The sequence below is a fragment of the Spermophilus citellus genome (genome assembly GCF_964194105.1).
Source record: "Spermophilus citellus genome assembly, chromosome: 8".
Taxonomy (NCBI): domain Eukaryota; kingdom Metazoa; phylum Chordata; class Mammalia; order Rodentia; family Sciuridae; genus Spermophilus; species Spermophilus citellus.
The window spans coordinates 154,240,429-154,260,809 of NC_138189.1; the positions used below are offsets into that span (position 1 = coordinate 154,240,429).

The 20,381-nt window shown below is 45.2% G+C and overlaps 1 protein-coding gene across 1 annotated transcript in view; it reads left to right on the forward strand.

Annotated features, from left to right (window-relative positions):
* PRDM5 (PR/SET domain 5) overlaps positions 1-20,381 on the forward strand; it is a 137,955-nt gene that overhangs the window by 61,278 nt on the left and 56,296 nt on the right. Inside the window, exons 7-10 of the mRNA XM_081304142.1 lie at positions 35-114; positions 5,079-5,163; positions 6,285-6,442; positions 20,230-20,323. Of these exons, the coding sequence (XP_081160268.1) occupies positions 35-114; positions 5,079-5,163; positions 6,285-6,442; positions 20,230-20,323 (417 nt within the window). The remainder of the gene's footprint in view (positions 1-34; positions 115-5,078; positions 5,164-6,284; positions 6,443-20,229; positions 20,324-20,381) is intronic.

The following is a 20,381-nucleotide window of genomic DNA, read 5'->3' on the forward strand; positions in this document are numbered from 1 at the left end:
TTTAATTCATGATGGGTTTTCATTTCTCTTTTAGGAGATCCTAAGAAAAAGCTCGTGTGTTCGGTATGCAGTAAAAAGTGTTCCTCTGCCTCCAGCCTGCAGGAGCACAGGAAGGTCAGTGAGATGAACCCACTCACAGAGACCTGTCAGCAGCTCGTGGTGTCTGCCATGTGAACTTGTGGCTGACTGACCCAGGACAGAGCTTTGTCATGAATCTAAGTGGTACCATATTCTAGAGCACAGAGCCAGTGTGCAGAAAGGCAAGCTTCCGAGGCTTTGAGCTGCTGTCATTGCTCAGCGCTGGTGAACACACTGTCCCTCCGCCCTGTGTCGTTTCTGGCCGAGGTTTTACCTAAAACACCTGCCTTGGCTCATGGCCTTGTCCGTTGCTGTTTGCTCAGGAAATATAAGTCAGTGAGAAAACTATGCGTTTTTGGAATGTGCTGGCAAGTGACCTTTGGTTTTGAAATGAGTGCATGTCATAATTTAGTCTGGCACAACAAAGGCGAGAGCTGCATTGTGTGATTTCGTGATGATGTGAATTGCCATGTAACGGTCCATTGAGTTTGATTTTACTCCATTCTGTTTTTCATGTTGATGTGGTAAATTGTGCACTGATACGATTGTATATCTAGGTGTTATTAACAGACGCAAATGATTCCTTAGGATAAAATGAATTTAACATTTTACAAAAAGGATAAAAATTTATTATTTTGTAGCAAAAATTAATCTGAAAAATAAATGGTAATTTTTACCTAAGAATATTAGCCTTGAGATGGGGATGTGGCTCAAGCGGTAGAGCGCTCGCCTGGCATGTGCAGGGCGCTGGGTTCGATCCTCAGCACCACATAAAAATAAAATAAAGATGTTGTGTCCACCGAAAACTAAAAAATAAATATTAAAAAAATCTCTCATTTCTCTCTCTCTGTCTCTTTAAAAAAAAAGAGAATATTATCCTCTAGTTAATAGAATGTATAATAAAAGAGTTAAAATTGAATTTATATTTTCATTAATGTCATTGCTAGGGTCCAAAATGTACATGTTATATTCTGTTAAAACAAAGATGAAAAATTACTTTTGTTGTGTTTTGTAATATGATTCTCTCTCTCTGTGTACATAGGTGTATTTCAAAATAACTTGATGGTACTGGAAATTCATTATGATTTTTAATCTAGTAGCTCCAACCATTTTTGTGGACTTAATTTAGCACTTGAGACAGTTAAATCATTTTGTTGACATGTCTGCAGTTCTGGTTTCTGGAACAGTTTTGATCCTCATATGGAGAAGTGATGGAACAGCCTGATTGTGAGTCAGGGTGGGGGCTGTGTGTGTCACTAGCCCTCAGTGTTGAACACATCAGTGTTGGGTTTTTGGTTTTGTTCTCTTAGTGCTATTAAATTCTTTTTTTGGTAAAGTTTCCAAATAGTGATTTTAATTAGATTATTTTAAAAATTTAAGTGTCTTGTGAATGTGTATCATTCCTCTGCGGGGGTCTTGTTGATCTTTGTATTACTCAGAATTTATACATGTACAGAAATTACCTTGGACAGTTTGCCTGGGTGCCATTGCAGATGTCCCTTCTTTTAGGTATCTCATTCCCCTCCCATCGCTTGTCTGGTTTCAGGAAGAAAAACCTATTCTGTCAAAAAGATCAAGCTACTGGAATAGATGTTTTCTAAATATCCTCTTACTTTTATTATTTTATGGTTTATTTCCCTGATTTGTTTAAAGAGGTTGAAATTTAGAATAGTTTACCAAATAGAGCATTTTAGCACAGTTCACTGTGGAGGATATTTCTGAACAATGTCCTGTTATCCATTTATTTCCTTCTCAACGTAAGAGCTTCTCCCCTAGAGGAGCATCTTGGTAGAGGGGCTGTAGTTCCTGTCTTTGAGGGGAGCCCTTATGGAGCCTAGTCCTTATTGACTTAACACAGCCCTTCCTCCCTAATAGCCTCGATGCTCAAGTTTCACCTTCCTGAATACTAGGCAGCTTGTATTGCTGACAGTTTTGGCCATCTTTGGTTGGGTATGTCTAATGCCTAATAGAGTTTAGCTACCCGGCATCACCCTGCCAGTAGATGGTGCTTTATGACAATAGACACTATCTTATATTAAAGCAAGGAATGTTGTGGTCCCTCTTGACAATTATTAGAACTTAAAAATGGTAACATATTATTCTCCCAATTAATAATTTTCAAAATATTTCTACATAGCTTTGGGTGTAATTAAATTGTATTGAAACTGCAATTTGAGATGAGACTAGATTCTCTGCTTCTGCTGGTGGGTGGATCTGTGCAAGCTGAAGGTCTCTGCAGCTCAGAAAACTCTCTTTAGTGTTGGGAGCTAATCAAGGCAGGGGGTGCCTGCTGGTGTCAGCTCTGAGGTCATAACTGGCAAAACCAGGTTCTTCTCTACTATTATTGAGTGATGTGTTGCAGCTGTTAATGGGGATTTGTGCTCTCCAGGGTCTTAGCAGACCCCAGCAGCTCACCAGTCACTTTCCAGGTACTTGTCTAGCACATTCCAAGAATGAAATCCACAGAAAATAACAGAAGGCAAGAGTAACATGAGAAGAAAAGAGACAGTGCTTCTATAGGAGTAAGAGGGGTGTCCCAATAGGGGTTGCTGCCTGAATATACAGTTTAGGGGCATATATAGCTACTGGTAGGGGCACTGATCAATATTCAGGCTAACCAGGTCTTGGAAAAGTACCAGCAATGTTGGTTTGGCTGATGACCTTGTGATTCTTTAGCCCTTGAGTTTGAATTTTCCTGTAATCTCCATTCAGGTCCACCACCACTTGCATTTTTCCTGCTGCTCCAGGACAAACGCTTGGCTAGAATGTTTGGAATGTTTTTGATTATTTTCTTGGAGTGACCTTTACATCTGGGTCAAAGTCTTAATTGAGGATTATTTCTTATCCTAATAGTGTCACCTATCATTTGACTTTAAATCTGTTTGTTGAGCAGCCTCGGGTATTTGGAAATAGCTTTGGCATGCTCTCTTGTACAGTACATGATCACTTTTTGTAATTTTGGGACTATCCTTTTAATTCAACCTTGAGAAGATTTTCCTATTTCTGAAGCTGTGAGCAATGAGAAGTGAACACATGAGTATCCAGCAGTGTTTCTTCTAATTGTTTGTTTTTCTTTGTGGACTAGTGATTTTTTGTGTGTGTGGTACTGAGGATTGAACCCAGGTATGTTCTACCACTGAGCTGCATCTCCAGTCCTTTTTATTTTGAGACCGTTCTTGCTACATGCTGGCCTTGAACTTGCGATCCTCTTGCCTCAGTCTCCCAAGGGGCAGGGATTACAGGTGTGTACCACCATATCTGACTGGATTGAAAAGAAATAAAGTTTTAAGTTATGTATGGCTCAGAGTCTTATCATATTGGTCATTTCAAAATTATATAAGGGGCAGCCTTTGGCACACATTGAACAGACACATTTCTTCTGAGCTCTGTGACACTTGTATCTTGCTCTTGAGCACTGGGCTCTGGAAAGGACCCTGATTAGGTGGGGGCCACACTTCTCTGCAGGATGGCCTTTGTACAGGAATCCTGCAGACCCCATAGCTCCTGTACATCTCTAAAGAGCACATGTCAGGCCCTCCCACAAGGGTGGCTTTTGCTGCTGCTGTTTCTCTACTTTGCTTGGCTTTTCTCAGGTGAAGTTTCCAGATCCCCAAGAGTCAGGCTAGACAGAAGCAGCAAGGGTTGCTGCCTTGGACTTGCCTCATGCCTGGCAGTGATGGTGGGCCTGGGCTGTAGGCTCCCATCTGTGGGCCTCATCCTTGTGTCTTCCCCTTTCCCCCTCTCTGCTTTGGGTCCTGTCCTAGTCACTTAGATTAGGCAAATGTGGCAGGGGACAGCCCATCCCCCCACATCACTGTGGTGCTACACTGGTCCAGGGTCTTGGTCCTCGGGTGTGTCTCCAGCTGTTCTGCATCAGGCTGCATGCTTTGTCTATCTGGGTCATGTTCCGACTGTGCCTTTGATGAGGCGGGCCATGAACATGACTCCACCAAACCAGTTCTGAGTCTTCAGCCGAGTTACTGGTGCTCTTGTTCATTGATGATCAGCATTTCCCATCCAAGGCTTTGTGCGGGGCTTTGCTTTAGGACCTAGAATCCTGGTTCTGGTAATAAACTGGACTTCCACTTTTTATGCCACTGACCCATTTCCCTGATCTTGAGTCTGGGAGGGAAAGAACCAATGTAATATTCAACTGTAACATTTATATTAAGTAATTATTAGCTAAAGTTATATCCCTGTTATTATGATTTTTTAAAAATATACATCTTATGGTATATATTTAAGATATGATATTATGGGATACAAACCCATACACATGTAGTAAAATAGTTGTTATAGTGAAACAAATTAACATATCACTATCTCACAGTCACCCACCCCCATTCCAGTGCAAGGGCAGCGTGACCTACTCCGGTTACAGTAGACCTTGAGTGCATTATGCAATCACTGCTATAGTCCTCAGGTCTTAGGTCAGACCTTTAGATGCTTCATCCTCCCTTTGCTTGGCTTTGGCTCCCTGGACCTGCGTCTCCGTTTTCTTTTGGCTGGAGTTCTCTTGTCGTTGGACACTTGCACTGAGAACTAAATGCCTTCAGAATCATCTCTCTTCTGGTCTTCTGCTGTAATTAATACTTTGCTCTGTGCTACATACGTTTAAGTTTAAAATATACTTGGTTACTAGAAAAGGAACAGTATTACCTGCAGTTTACAGATGTCTAAGTCTAAATTTGTGCACAACAAAGGAATTAATGTATTAGCTGTACTTTTTATAGAGCATATACATTTGACATGAACTAAGTAGGTCAGTCATTGCATATTTAAGCAGCTTTAGTCTGTTTCCTTTGGATGATGTGTTTTTACTAGGAATGCATTCATTGCATTTTAATTTATTCAGGGCAGTATGAGCAAATCAGAGCTGAATTTTACTGGGTCATTTGGACATGGCAGTAGCAGCTGCCCCTATGTTTGTGCTTTTGCTTGGGTTTCATGTGATTTGTTAGGCTTCAACAGCTGATTAACTGTTCACTAACCTCTTGCAGGTCCATGAGATTTTTGATTGTCAAGAATGCATGAAGAAGTTTGTCTCAGCCAATCAGCTGAAGCGCCATCTCATCACCCACTCAGGTAATGCTGCTTCTTCATTTGTTGAGATCCTGAAGAAGATCCTGTCATTCCCAGGACTCAGAGTCATGGTCCTGCTCTGAGTTCTGGCTTGGCTTTAACTAGTCATATGACTTTGAGCAAATTACTGAATGCTCTTGAACTCTGTTTATAAAGCAAAGGTGGTTGGACTGAAGGACATACAAGTCTTCACCGTTCCCTTTCAGTTCCTCACCTGCACCTCCTGGATCTCAGTTTCTCTATTCTTCATCTGTGCAGCGGAATCCTGGTGCCTGCACAGGCTAGTGAGGTCCCTGTTATGCTGCTGGCAGTGTCTCACACTTGGGAGGCTCTGCAGTCTCAGGGTCTACATTAATGGACACCTTACTTTCTAAATGCAACCCTAATAAGTCAGTGTCAAGAGGGATTTATAAATATGCTTTGGAGTATCTTTCTGAAGCCAGTTTCAGCAGCAGGAGCTGCACTTATGCAGACTTAAAAAAGTCAACTCTGGAAACATTTTTTTCTCAGTGAAGTCTCTTCTAGAAGTCAAGATGCCCAATTTAAGGCCATTTGAAGTCAGGATATTTTCTAATGTCCACCCTTTTTGGAGGTAGATGTAGGTGTTTTAGCAAATTAAAGTCAGATTAAAAACTGGTGGCCTTCAGGTGTGCTTTGATTGGCACAGTATTTTTTAAGTTAGTTATGGGCATCATTTGTAACAAGTCTTTCAGGTTACCTGGGGTAAAGGTGGACTGTTCTCCGTCTGAGTGCTGGGAAGTGGAAGCTCTGCTGCAGGGTGCCCATGGCCCAGCAGAGGCTCTTTCCTAACCCCCGCTGTCTCCTCCCTGCCTTAGGGTCTGATTTAAACTCACACATCTCAGCCCATTTTTCATCTGGATTTCGCCTTTGAACTTAAACTTCTTCACATGGAAGCTTTGGTTTTCAAAACAGGCCTGCAGAAGAGCAAGCTCACCTTCCACTTGCAGACAGACTCCGGTACCTGGCGTGATGGATAGGGTGGCAGCTTCCTTTAGTGTAACCACGTTTTAGATTACTTATGCTCCTGTGGTTTGAGGGTAGAACGTGTCCCTCAGACCCTTTACTTTGTGTAGACATGAGCCTTCTCCATTCATTTTTCACAGAAAGACGGCCCTATCATTGCGAGATTTGTAACAAGTCTTTCAAGAGGCTTGATCAAGTGGGCGCCCACAAAGTCATTCACAGTGAAGACAAGCCCTACAAGTGCAAGCTTTGTGGAAAGGGGTTCGCTCACAGGAATGTCTACAAGAATCACAAGAAGGTAAAAGCATATTCAGATTTTTTTCACTTATTTGCTGATAATGATTTTCAGTTGCTTATCCCTAGGCATCTGGGGCGTTCGGAGTGTGGTGGAGCCTAGAGAACATCTTGCTTCTACTCTCCTATGGCTCCTCAGACCACTTGGCTCTGCGGGGCTTCCGGCTTCCCTTCTCTACAGAAGCTGTCTGATGAGCAAGCATTACTGAGCTATTAAATCAATAAACTAACTCTCAGCTGTTAAATTAATTTTGACAGCTGTGGGGTGGTGCTGAGTGCCAAGACCTCTTTCTCCTCCTCCTTTTTTAAAAGACTTATCTCTACTTATGTTGCCTTTTGGAAATGTTCTCATCTTTGGTGTCCTTATGGTATATTTGCTAGGTCTTTTGCAATTTCTCTGACTTCTTTGGTCTCTGTCAGCTTTCTGTCACTGTGACAAAATACTTGAGATATAAGCCACTTATGAGGAGGAAAGATTTGTTTTAGAGCGTGGTGTCTGAGGCTTCCGTCCAGGTTGGTTCCTTTGCTCTGAAGCCTGTGGGGAGGCAGAACCTCCTTGGGGCGTGCTGGAACAGAGCTGCTGGCCCCATGGTGGCTGGGCAGCAGGGAGATGGCTGGGTTCGGGGGAAGGGGCTAGGGTCCCAGTGTCCCCTTCAAGGGCACATCCCAGTGCTTCACTTCCCCCACCAGACCCCATCTCCTGAAGGTTCTGACACCTCCCTGTATCATCAAGGTTGGGGACCAAGCCGGGGACAAAGTCTCTGACATAGGGCCTTTGGGCACATTTCCATGCTCTTAAGTCTCCCTTGGCCCAGGAGAATGGCCTGGGTGCTCTGGACATCTTCTGTGCTCTCTCCCCCTATGATTTTGACTGTACCCATAATGTTGCCATCAAAGCTGTACTAAAGAATTCCAGATGATTCACTTTCTATAGTACGCAAGCTTCAGACCCATATTTTAGTTGCTTGCTAGGTTCATAGCTGGGCATGCTTTTGACAATGTGTTCAGCATGCTCCAGAGTGGATTTTTCATTCTCTTTGCCCCAGATAACTGCTCTTCTGCAGTTTCTTTTTCTGTTAATGACAGAAGTACATGATTACCCAAGTCTCTTTCTTTAGTCTTGAGTCTTTACAGAATTAGGGCCAAATCATGAAGACCCTGCCTTCTGCACCCTCTCACTACCCTCATGAATGCCCCTTTCTTGTCAGTTTGCTTACATATATCTTTTGGGGCTGGTGATGAACCCCAGGGTAGTGCAGGTGCTGGGCAAGTGCTTACCACTGAGCTGCACCCTAGCCCATGCCTGCCCTTGCTATTCTAGCATCTTGATAGTTGGTTTCCACCCCATTTAGTCAGCTTCTTAGTTTTATTTCACGCCATTTAGTCAGCTTCTTAGTTTTATTTCTTCTCACTCCAGGGAAATCACCCAAGTCCAGCCTTGTCATGACTCCCGGTGACAAGTGGGGTTCCCATGCTCACTGTTTGTAGTGCATGCCCTGCTGCTGCTCAGGGTTCTGTGCAGCCCCCTGGAGCAGCTGCAGGCTGGCTTCCCTCTCCCTCCTCACATCATGGTCTCCTAGCTGGTTCTGCTGATTTCCCATCTTACCCTTGACCTTTGCTCCAGTTCTTGTTGCAGAACACATTTGTTTTATCGGTTTTGTGAGGATGATAAATAGTGTTTGAGTCGAATTCAGGAAATGTGTCCAAAGATACTCAAGGTCCTAAAAATCCATGTGAAAACATACTTGTGATGTGACGAATGTTTGCTATTATGTAACCTCATACCGTCCCTTTAAAACAGCTCATTACTTATTTTTTCACCTTCGATATTCTATGGGGATTATAGTGACCTCAGTATATTTATGAGGGACTTTCCAAAGACATGACTTGACCTCCTTTGAAATCATTTTAAAAATTATGACAGCAGTTTCAGTTTACTGGAGACTCAGCCGGACTGTTGATAGTATTCCTTGTCTCTGCCTGTCCCTGCATTCTGCCCATGTGTCTAACCCAGGTGTTATGTGTGCAGGGAGAGCTGTGTGCATTGCCACTGCTCTGGAATTGCATGGCTGTAAAAAACTCTCTGGCCGGTTTCCTGCTCACTCTCTGGAACTTCCAGCTCCTTTCTCGATGAAACTGATCCACCCACGTTTATGAGATTTTCACAGTTTGGCTGTGTTATGTGCCATGTGGGAATTCGGCATAGGATCTTTGCACCGTCTCTCATGCCCTCAGTCATAAATCACATGAAAGTACTGGTGATGCCTTGGAAAGGCAGAGGCATGGTGGCTGACCTTCCTGCATGGAAGCACATTCAATCCTCTGCCCTTGACATATGTGTTCCTGACGGTGTGCTGATCCGCTGTGTGTTTGGTATGGTTATGTGAAAATATCTGAACTAGTTCTCCAAGAATCATGTGAGAAAGGAATCAAGCTTTTCTTCTACCATTATTCATTCATGGCTAGTTAGGAGACTTCAGAATAAGGATGTGCCAAGGAACTCAGGAGAAAAACCATTAAGAGTCCATCAGCTCTTCATTATGTCCCAGGCCCAAGGTTTGTTATTATAAATAAATTAAATGTTCTTTTGGTTTGCTGGGTATGTATTTGGTTTGCTGTGCATTTTCATTATACTTGTCTTATTTTGGGCCAATTCTTATCTTCTATCATTTAGATTTACTTGAAAAAAGAACATTATCATTCATTATATAGTGAAGTTTCAAAGGAATGATTTCTATTTAAAAATTTAGCACCATGAAGAAGAATGAAATTATGGCATTTGCTGGTAAATGGATGGACTAGAGACTATCATGTTAAGTGAGATAAGTTAGACCCCAAACATCAAAGGTTGCATGTTTTCTCTGCAATGTGGAAATTAGTCCAAAGTAAGGAATGAGAGAGACAGAAACAGAGCAAGAGACAAAGGGGAAAGGGGTGGGGTAGGGAATTCTATCAAAATAGAAACATCAGTGAACTAGATGAAGGAGATTTAGGGAGAGGGAGAGGGGATGGGATGAGGGAAGAACAGCAAAAGGAGTAGTCTCACCTGACTTTCCTGTGTACGTGTGGGTGTACCACCATGAGACTCACCCTCATGCAGGTCCCCGAGACGCAGAAACAACAAATAGACAAACAGACAAAACAACTATTAGTGAATAGCAGAAAGATCAGTAGAGGGAAGTTGGGGGGTAGGGGAAGTACTGAGGACTGAATCAGACCAAATTATATTCCATGCCTTTGTAATCATGTCAAGGTGAATTCCAACATTATATATGACTAAAAAGAACCAATAAAAAGGGAAAGACAAAAATGAACCACAGCCACTGATTCTGTCGCCTTGCCCACAGTATAGGCTCAGTAGGTCACGGTGAGTCTTCCTACACCCCATCCTTTCTGATATTCACTTGATCTGGAGTTGTAAATCAAGATCTAGTTTAAAAAAATAATTTCTCTGGCTCCAGCTCTATTTTGGTGATGTAAATCTCAGTTGAGTAAGTTCAGGACCACTGGAGATAGCTAACCCTCCTCTTCCTTCCGTTCCCTCTCAAACTTAATGCAAGGAACAGGTGCACCTGTAGCCTCCTGCCTCCCACGCAGGATGGAGGTGCAGAGGACCGAGCCATGGATAATCCCCAGGGCTGGGTGTGTGTCTGTTGGAGAAAGGCCTACCTTTCAGACCATTTTGGCCTTCCAGGGTGGTACTATAGCAGCCACCAAGGATGACTAGTCACAGCTTTTCTTGCAGTGATTGTATCGGGCCCCTCAGGGCAGTGTTCATCCAGTCGTAGTGAATTTTACACCACGGCCAGCTTAGGAACCAATTTACTAGAGGTCCTGAATAGCCACTAAAAAATAGAAAGGGTACGAGTTAGGATCACTTATGAAATAGTATACGTGTGCCTGCATGTGTGTTGAATTTTGATTAAGGGATATTCCTTTGGGGCTGGGGTGTGGCTTAGTGATGGGGGCTTGTCTAGCAAGCAAAGGCTCTAGGTTTGGTTCCTGGAACTGTCCCCCACCTCCCAAAAAAAAGAACAAAACAGAAAAGAAAAAAATTTTTTTCATGTCCATCAAATTGCTTAGGTGAAATTCCGTTAGGTCTTAGAACAGGACAGGCCTCTCCCCCAAAGGTCATGAGCTGGTGTCCCAAACCTGGGAGATGAGGTGCCAGGTGGAGACAGCCTTGGTGATGGCAGTACGGCTGCCCTCCGGCCAGGACATGGGCACTCAGCGGCTCAGGTGGAGCTGTGTCTGCCTCTGTGTGGGTGCACAGGCCATCTCCAGCTGAGGGGCCTACGCTCTGAGGGGCACAGTTGCCGTCCGTATCCCAAGTTCTAATGGCAAGTCCCTTACCTTGTTTAAGTTGGAATGAGATAATAATGTTCTCATTATTATTATGATGAGATAATAATGTTCAATTTGTTTTAAAAAATTTAAATGTGTTCTTTATTCATTATTGAGGAATAGTTGCCAAAATATGTGTAGATCTGTGGTGTAAATGTGTTTTCATACGTGGATGCGGTGTACAGTGACTACCAGTCTGGCTAGTTAGCACAGCCACCGCCTGCTAGAGCTGTCTTTGGTGTTTCCTGGTTTGAGGTCTGTTTTGATTCTGAGTGACCTCACCACAGACAGCTAGCGTGAGGGGTGACGGGGTGCTAACCAGCTTGACTTTGTTGCTCCAGGGTGTGCTCCCAGTGTGATATTGCACAGTGCACACGTATAAAGAGCCCCGCTCTTGGCATTCAGGAGCACCTACACCACCATCATCATCATCATCATCATTGTCATCATTGTCATCATCGTCACAGCCTCCCTGCGCTGGAACCTGCCTCTCCTCCAGCTGCACCTCTGCACTCCCTCCTTCCTGCACTGCTCTGTGCCTGTGTGCATGGCTTTTAGGTCCACACAGAAGTGCCATCACGCTGTGGTTTCTTTACCCTGAGGCCCCTGACTTCAGTCTTCCTGCGCTTGGCTTGTTTTACTTGGTGCAGTGTCCCCCATATCATAGGTGACAGATGTCCTTCTCCTCAAAGGTTGCGTGTTATTCCATGTGTGTGTATACCACATTTCCTTACTTGCTCATCCGCGCCGATGGCTCTCAGGTTGAACCTGCAGTGAGCATGGGTGCGTGGGTGCCTTGGGGACACTTGGCTTCATTCCCCTTGGGTGTGTGCCCCTCCTGGGCTGCCCTTCAGGTGGCTGTTCTCCTCTGAGGCTTTCTGGTAGGCTGCATACTGTTGTCCTTTGGCTGAGCTCGCTCAGATCCTGACCATGTGCGGGGTTCTCCTGACATATGCTCTTCTTTCCTGAGACCGCACGGGAGAGAGATGCTATACTGACTTATGCATCACATGCTGAATGTAAAGGATGATGATGACCCAGTGAAAGCCCTGAGAAATGACCCCAGAAGAGCCAGCACTCTAGGCTGAGGTCACTGTGGCAGGTGATGCCCCAGGTCTGGGTGTCAGTGCGTGACATGCATTTGAGGGCTGCCCTACCTGACTTTCCCTGGACTGGCCGACATGCTGGTGGTCGTGTGGCGTTCTGGTAAATCACAGTCCCACTTCTTCCTCATGGGTGAGTTTGGCAGCCTGAAGACCCCAGGTGCTCCTGGAGCCCTCCGTGTTAGCACCCTGCGCTGCTCTCATTTCCCATCCCCTTTCCTTACCCTGAGGCTCCTGACTTCAGTCGAGAGTCCTCCTTCCCAGCTCTCCACTGTGCACCTGCTGGCCCACGTCCCCCAACTCCTGAACCTTCTCATAGCCTGGAGGAAAAAGACCGGAGGGATGGTGCATCTGTGACAGGTCCCAAGGGCCTGCTCCGGTGACTAATTTGCAGTGCCTCCCCGGCCCCCTGCCCCACTTCAGGCCTGCCCCCACTGGAGGTCCCTCTGTGTTGGAGGTCTGAGTGGAGGGTCACAGAAGGGCAGGCGGGTTCCTGGGCTGCCCCACGAGGCACCCTGACTGGAGCCCTGTCTGTGACCACCTGCTTTTCACTACCCTGGGAGAGACAGGCCACCTAAGGGTGCTGGTGGTTCTGGTTCCTCCTGGCTTGCAGGTGGCCCTGTGCTACATCCTCCCGGGGCAGGGGGCAGGTGCAGTGTGGGTGTTCCCTACAAGGACTCTGACCCCAGTTGGGAGTTACCCAAGGCCACCCTTACTACTGTCACCTTGGGTGAGGACTCCAACCTAGGAATGCTGAGGAACAGCAAGGACTGCTGGTGGAGTGGCAGGCTTTGGAGGGGTCGGAGGGAAGGGGACACCACATCATAGTGTCGGGTCACGTGTGGCATTTCCAGGAGACCAGTCCCAAGGGCCAGGGCCTCCCTCCTCTCACCTTCACATTTCACAGCCTTGTCTGTGGGAGAGGACATGCTGGGCGTGGCTTGGAGAAGAGTCCGAGAGTCAGCTGCCCACCTGGGAAACAGGTGTTGAGAGTTGATGGTGTCACAGGACTGTGCCCTTCAGCGGCACAGAGTTTGGCTGCCAAGGCTGTGGATAGAGCACAGTGAACCTGCTTCTGCCTGGATCCCTCAGTGTGCGATGGCCCCTCTGCACATGGGCCTCGAGCACTTCCTGCTGCCTTCTGAAGCGGCTCTTTCCTAGCTCTGTGGGAAAGCACCTGCGTCTGCATCAGCACCAGCGTCTGGTGGTGCCATCTTTTCACTGTCTCAGAACTGAAAAGGGACTCTCCTTGCATTTTGGCAATGATGGTAAAGTTGTGCTTCTTTTATAAATTTATTTTCCACCTCAGAAAAGTTCCCATATATGCTCTTTGGCCCCTGCCCCGCCCCCCTTTCTTTTTAAATTGCACTACTGGCTGCCTCTCAGTGATTTCCAGGAGTTGTGCACATGCCACAGGTGTTAATCCTTTGCTATTTTTATTTCAAATTCTTACCCCCCACTGACTAATTTTCATCTTTATGGTAAAACAGTTTTACCTTTTTATTTTGTGAATTATTATATGCACCATAGACTTTCGGGTTCTGAGTCTGTAGCTTCTGTATTTAATGTCTCATTTGCAAAACTTTTTGCTCCAAGATTATGCTAATATTTATCAGTGTTTTTAAAAATTATACCAGTTTATGTTTTTGTTGGTTTTTTAACCCTCCAGAGCTTATTATTTTTAGGAATAGAATGAAATATTGATGTATAAAACTCCTAAAGTACAAAAAAAACTATTTTTGGATTCCATTCTGTTTTGCAACATCCTACTGTCTTATTAATTGCAATTTGTAGAGTGTTTTAATTTCTGCTAGGGAGGATCTTTGTGGTTTCTCTCTGTGAGCACCCTCTCCTGTGGTGTTTCAGGCAGGTTACTTTTGACAAGCAGACTGCTATGCCTTCCTTTCCATCTTCCTGGAGATGGGTAGCCTGTAGTAAAAACAACCTGCTTCACAAAGTTCTTCATGTAGACACTTCCCCTGTGAATGAGTAGGTTCATGAATGGGCGGGCCATTGTTTTTCATTTTGGGCAGAAAAAGCAAGAAATTAAACCATGGTTCATGTTTCTCTGTGGTCAGCAACTTCATTCTCCAGCCTTGGATGTTCCATTTCACCCATGTCCATCTGCAGTTCCACAGCAGGGCTGATCCCTCTCCCTGCCACATTCTGTCCTTAGAAGATTAAATGAGAGGATTGAGAAAACTTTATTTAGCAAGAGCAAGAGATCATGGTGGGGCTTAGCACAGTAAGAGGGAATGTGTCCTCGGGCAGCGGCCACACTTGAGCAAACTGGGGGAGTGACTTGATCATGCATGCGTGTGCACACACACACACACACCATACCATACACATACAACACTACACCACACACACACACACACACACATATATATGCTACACTATACACACACCATACCACACCCCCCATACACACCACACCACACACACCATACCACACATATACACACACCACACCATACACACACAACACCATACCACACCCCCCCACACCACACCACACACACAACACACTATACCACACATATACATACACCACACCACATACACAACACAAACACTATACCACCCATATATACACCACACCATACACGCATCTATACACTACACACACACTATACTGCACGCATACACTACACCATACATATGCTGTACTACTCACATACCATACCACACATATAAACATACACCATACACATTCATACATACACTACACCATACACATACATACACTATACTATACACACAAAATGTACACCACACCTCCCCACCACACACACCACACATATACATACACTACACACATACTACACACACAAACACACACACACACTCTCTCTCTTTCTCTCTGTGTGTTCTATTCACCTGATCGAATATTCACCAAATATTATCATCTTAGTATCTGTAAAAACTCCAGGGACTTATATAGGAAATAATTTCCTTTTCAAGAATTTGCATTAATATTTGGAAGGTCAGTGTTTTCAACAGGACAGAGATTGCTTCAGTGCTGTTGGTGTGCTGGCTTTGGGAACCTAAACGTGATTGTCCATGGATGGCACATGAATCTGAATCTGAGGCGTGCTGCCTAGACAAACTGTCCAGTGGAGGGCTGGCGCCATCACTGTGAACCATAACACAGATGCCTGTGTCATCCAGAAAGTTCTGCTCTTCACCTGCTGCGATGAGTTGAGCCCTGTTCCTTCAAGAGTGGAAGCCAGAGATATCTGTTCCCTGCACAGCTGTATGACGTCCTCAGGTCCTGTGTGCATCCATTCAAAGAGCTGCTGTGTGGGTCTACATTAGCTGTGGTTACGGTGGCTGTCACAAAGAGGCAGTACTTGGAAGTCATGGTGCTCACTCCCTAGAGGCCACATGTGGTCCAAACGGGGCTTGTTGAAATGTCCTGGATCAGAGTCCTGGAAGTGCCATGGAGGGGCACTCCCTGGGCGGGTCTAAGCTGCTTCCTTCCCAGGCTGCTCTGATAGCCCATTGCTGTTCCTCTTCTTGGTGAATCCCCTGCCCTGCTCGGGGCACACTCGAGAATGTGGGGTGTATGAAATGGGGTTCTAGCTCTCGGGCAGGGACTGTTGGGCTGGCTGTGCAAGGGTGTGCTTCTGTGGGAGCACCACTGGAATGCACTCCCAACTCTGCAGTGTGGAATGAGCGGCTCCTTACTGCAGGAACTTGCGTATTCCTCATTATCTTTCTCAGTTCAATTTAGTTTTCTGAGGAGGAGGCCATTTAAAGTAGCCAGTTATAAATTTGACAGCAAAATTTTGATCCACAGTCTGTGTAAACAGCCAGATAGCACATATTTATATAGCTTTAGGCTTATTATGGGGCTCAGTGGGATAGTAATGTGCTTATGATATGCAGGCTTGGGTCTTCACCAACAAAACATCTTCACCAGCAAAACTCCTTTTTAAAAAGAATATTTGTAACAAATATATATTTGCTCCAAATTTATTTTATCTTTAGTTATTTTTACTAGTCTTGTGATTGTTCTCCTGCAACACAGATAACCCAAAGAAAAAAATGCCACTAACAGTAAATATTGTTACTGTGGAGAAGTACGTATTATTGAAAGTCAAAGTTGTAATTTTTAAAAAAAATTTATTTATGTTTTTGTTTTAGGTGGACACAGTATCTTATTTTATTTTTATGTGGTGCTGAGGATTGAACCCGGTGCCTCATGCATAGTAGGCAAGTGCTCTACCACTGATCCCCAGCCCTAGCCCCAGGCTTGTAATTTTTAATGGTGAATAGTGCTGATAAAAATTTTATTCTACCATCATGAAATAAATGTTTGAGCTGTGTGACTAGGAAGGTACTAATCTTCTAATTATTGTACATTATGGGAAAGACCTCCTGAAGCATTCTGCGACATCTCAACAGTTGCATATTTCCTAGCATTTTCTACGTCTGGAATAGTCATCAAACTTGGTGCATTACAATAGTTGGCATAGGAAGAGATAGGTTTCATGGCACTCGCCCAGAGCTAGTTCATTTGTCACCTTGGCAGATGTGGTATCACCAGGGACTTGGCGCCTGAACAGGGATGTTCTGCTGCTTAACATAGGATCTTCTGATAATAAATCAGTGGAAAGTTTGGCACTCATTATAGATGAAAAACTCAAGGATTAGACACTTCTAAAAAAGCTTAATTTCATCTGGCTGGACACAAAAAAGTTAAATACCTTCTGCTGGACACAAAAGTTCTCTCCTCTCAACGTGCCAGCATTGTGCTACCTCCATTCTCACATATCCCTCCAGCACCAGTTCTGTGCCTGCTCTCCCACAGGTGCTGCGGCCCAGCTTGCGGTGCTGCTGGATGGTTCTTGACAAGAGCAGTTGCTTGCCGTCTACCTGCTGCTAGTGGGCTGCCTAAGATGTACTGCTGGCCTTCGCTGAGAAATAATTTCCATAGGATTTCTTTGTCCTAGATTTGGAAAAAGAGAAGACTGATCAGGAGGGAATATGGTGTGTTTGGAAGATCAAAGCAATCCTGTGTTTCAGGTGGAATACTCTAAAAAAAAAATCTTTTGGTAATAGTTCTATCTACTGTAAAAAGTCCAAACATCAAAAATAAGTAAATAAGTAAAAAAGTATAAGAAGAATGCAAATGCTGTGTGGAGCAGCAGCCGCCTCCTGCTCCCAGCCCTCCTAGATGTCCTGCAGAGCCCTCCCTGGGCTCCATCTCTACAGAGTGTGCAGAGTGTGGTCCTCCATGCATGATGTTTGACTTCTACTTTTGACACTCAAAACATGTTACAGATGACTTTCCTTATTAAAGAAAGGAAAAGTACAATCATAATTTATTTTATCTTTAGTTATTTTTACTAGTTTTGTGACTGTTTTTCTATTGTTTTTCTGGAGCTCCCCTCTCCTCGCTGCTAAGCAGAACTCTCAGCATTTGCAACATCAAGCTCTTATTTTCTGCTGCAGATATTTCCTTTGCCTGTCACTAAAGAGTCTCAGTTTGCAATTTTGAGTTCCACTATAATTTAATTAACCACATTTACATATTTTGTGGGCATTGAGGCATTTTCCTTTTGTAAAAATTTGTTTGAACACTTGTCAGATGTGTTTCTGCAGAGGCAGCTGGCTAGGTGGGGTGTGTGTTTGTCCTTTGGTGCAGAGTGCTACCCTGCCCCCAGAAGGCTGGCAGCCCAGGTACAGCACATGAGACTGCCCCACTTTCAGCCAGACCTGAAAGATTCCCCTTTTCTTCATGTTTGGCAGCCGAGATACTATCTTTGCTTCTAATTTTCCACTTTTTCACTGTATTTGAGAATTAAATATTAGTACCATGTGTAGTGTAGATACCTTGGAATCCTGTAGTCCATACTGGAAGTGTTTTCCTGCCTTCTAGACACCTGAACTTGGCCAGATGGACTGCTGGTCTTCATGTGGACCCACTTGGTACCTGCTGGCCCTCATGTCTGCTAGTGGCTATCCATGGCTGCATGACTTGGCTGCAGACCCTAAAGTCATGCTGCTCCCTCTGTGTCCTTGTCCCTCCCTGCAGCCTCCTCCTTCTCCTTCTCCAGGACACATGGCACCCTGCCATGCACATGCTTGTGGACCTTCAGTGATAGCCCCACTGGCTGATTTATAGCCACTCTTCTCCAGTTTTCCTGCTCTTTGTGGTCCCCGTGTCCTGTTTCCAACACGGTCACCATGGCATTCTGTTAAGTGTGAAGCAAGAGTTGCCACTCAGCTGCCCAAACCCTGGACACTATAGTCTCTCTTGGCAGAGCACATCCTACATGCCTCATCTCTACCTCCCCCTGGTCCTCTGTGGGTCTTCCCTTTTCCCTGCTCTTCCTGTGCTGCACCAGGCGGGCCCCCTGGCTGCTTCCCACCTGGGCCCAGACCCCGCCCTTGCTGGCCTCCCTGCAGAGTCCCAGCCTATTGTCTGCAGCGCTGGCCATCTAACCTCTTCCTGCCCATTCTCCATGCAGGTGTCCCTCCCTGACAGGTCACTCCCCTGGCTCTTTCCCCACCAGCGGCCCACTCCAGGGTAGCAGGAACTATGTCTTTTCTCTTTGCTGCTGTTTCCCTGTCATCACAGCCAGAACCAGCACGCAGTGCCCCGAGGTACACAGCCTAGACAGGTCGCATCATGTGACAAGCAATGTTCCAGGGCCACCTGGAGTGAGCTGGCTGCTGATGTTCTTCTGGAGCTCACCTCTCCTTGCTGCTATGCATAGCTCTCGGCATTCGCAACATCAAGCTCTTATTTTCTGCTGCAGATATTTCCTTTGCCTGTCACTGAATAGTCTCACTTTGCAGTTTTGAGTTCATTTATTTCTGTTATCTGAACACCTGGTTCTCTACCATGATTACAAAGCCTTTCTCCACTCAAAAATTATTTAAAAATCCATTCATACTTTCTTCCAGCACCTTTAGGTTTTGTTCTTAAAGCGAGCTGGATCCGTGTGAATCTTAATGTAAGGAGTGAGAACAGGCCTGGCCTTGTCCTTGAACGTCCACAGAGCGGCTCCCAGCCCTTCAGCTAGCGGTTGGGCTTGTTGTCTGGTGAGCAGCGCCCACTCCCGTCCTGGGTGTTCACATGTTCTGTGTAACCAGGGAAAACTCCTCATTAGTGCTGTGTTCCATTCATCTGTTTCCATGCTTTCTTTTTAACTTTGGTGCTAAAGAATTCTGTGGCTAAAAAACACATTGGATTTTCTTTGATTTATCCTTACCTTTAATGTCCATTTCTTCCATCCTTTATATTTTTCACAACTGAAAACAGTGTAGTAATCACTTTATTACCAATGTTGTGTTAATAGATGATGCTTGGATCTTGTGTTTTAGACTGGCCATTAAGCTATGAAAATTTTAAGCAATCTGGTGTGCATAAAGTGACTTTAAAAAAGTATTCTCTGTATTTTTGTACCACATATATCACAGAACTCAGGTGCTCTCCTTTATTGTAATAAGAGTCTAGTTCAGTTATTTTTCTTTCACAATTATGGCCCTTCTCATCCTGCCATCCATGGCAGAATGAACCTCCTTTCACACGGTGTGCCCGGTGGGCTTATCTTGAGTGCAACAGAAAGCAGGGGCGGGAAGCTGCCCTGTGTCTCTGGCTCCGGGTTTGAGATCCGATGGGGGCCTGCCCTGCTGCTGCTTATCAGTGTGCCCTTACTTCCTGTGTGCCTGTGCCTCCACACTGCTTGATCTTGGATAGTTAATGACACCTTTCAAGCCTTCCTTTTTTCTCTGTCAAATGGTGACAACAGCAGCATTTCATTTGTCCAGTTGCTGTTGGAATTAATTGAAGTGATTCCTATGAGGTGTTCACCTAGCATTTGACACAAGCTAAGTATCTAGCGGCTGTCAAATAGGCTTAATCAGAGCATATCCCCTTCCCCGGTGTAGCATGGGGATGGGCAGCACTGAGGCCTGCCTGCTGAGGGCTGGGAATCACTCAGGGAAGCTTCAGCTCAGGGGAAGAGGGCCAGAGTGTCCCCGTGTAGTTCACACCTGGCTACAGGAGGTTGAGTCTTGAGGGGGGCGTCCACCATTCAGTCTGCAGAGTAGAACCAGGGAAGTTATCGTGTTCAGATTAGCAACTTAAGATAGCAGGAGCAATTTTATTGGCTATTTATCACATTTTTAATTAATGTAAGGGCTCGATGGTGCGCCTGTTTTGTGCCTGTGCGCACAGCCCCATGTTTGAGTGTCGGGAGAATGGTGCTGCAAGAGCCAGGACTCCGCTCCTTCCTCTCCACCCCTTGGCATTGTGCTTCCCTGTTCTGCTCTGCAGTGACCGCTGGCCCACCCTTCTCTTGACTCTGATGTTTCTCCTCTGCAGACCCACTCCCAGGAGAGGCCCTTCCAGTGTGAGGAGTGCAAAGCTTTGTTCCGGACACCCTTTTCCTTGCAGAGACACCTGCTGATACACACCAGTAAGTGCCTGTGTAGGCAGTGGGGAGCAGAGGGGCTTTCCCACCCTGTTCTTAGAGC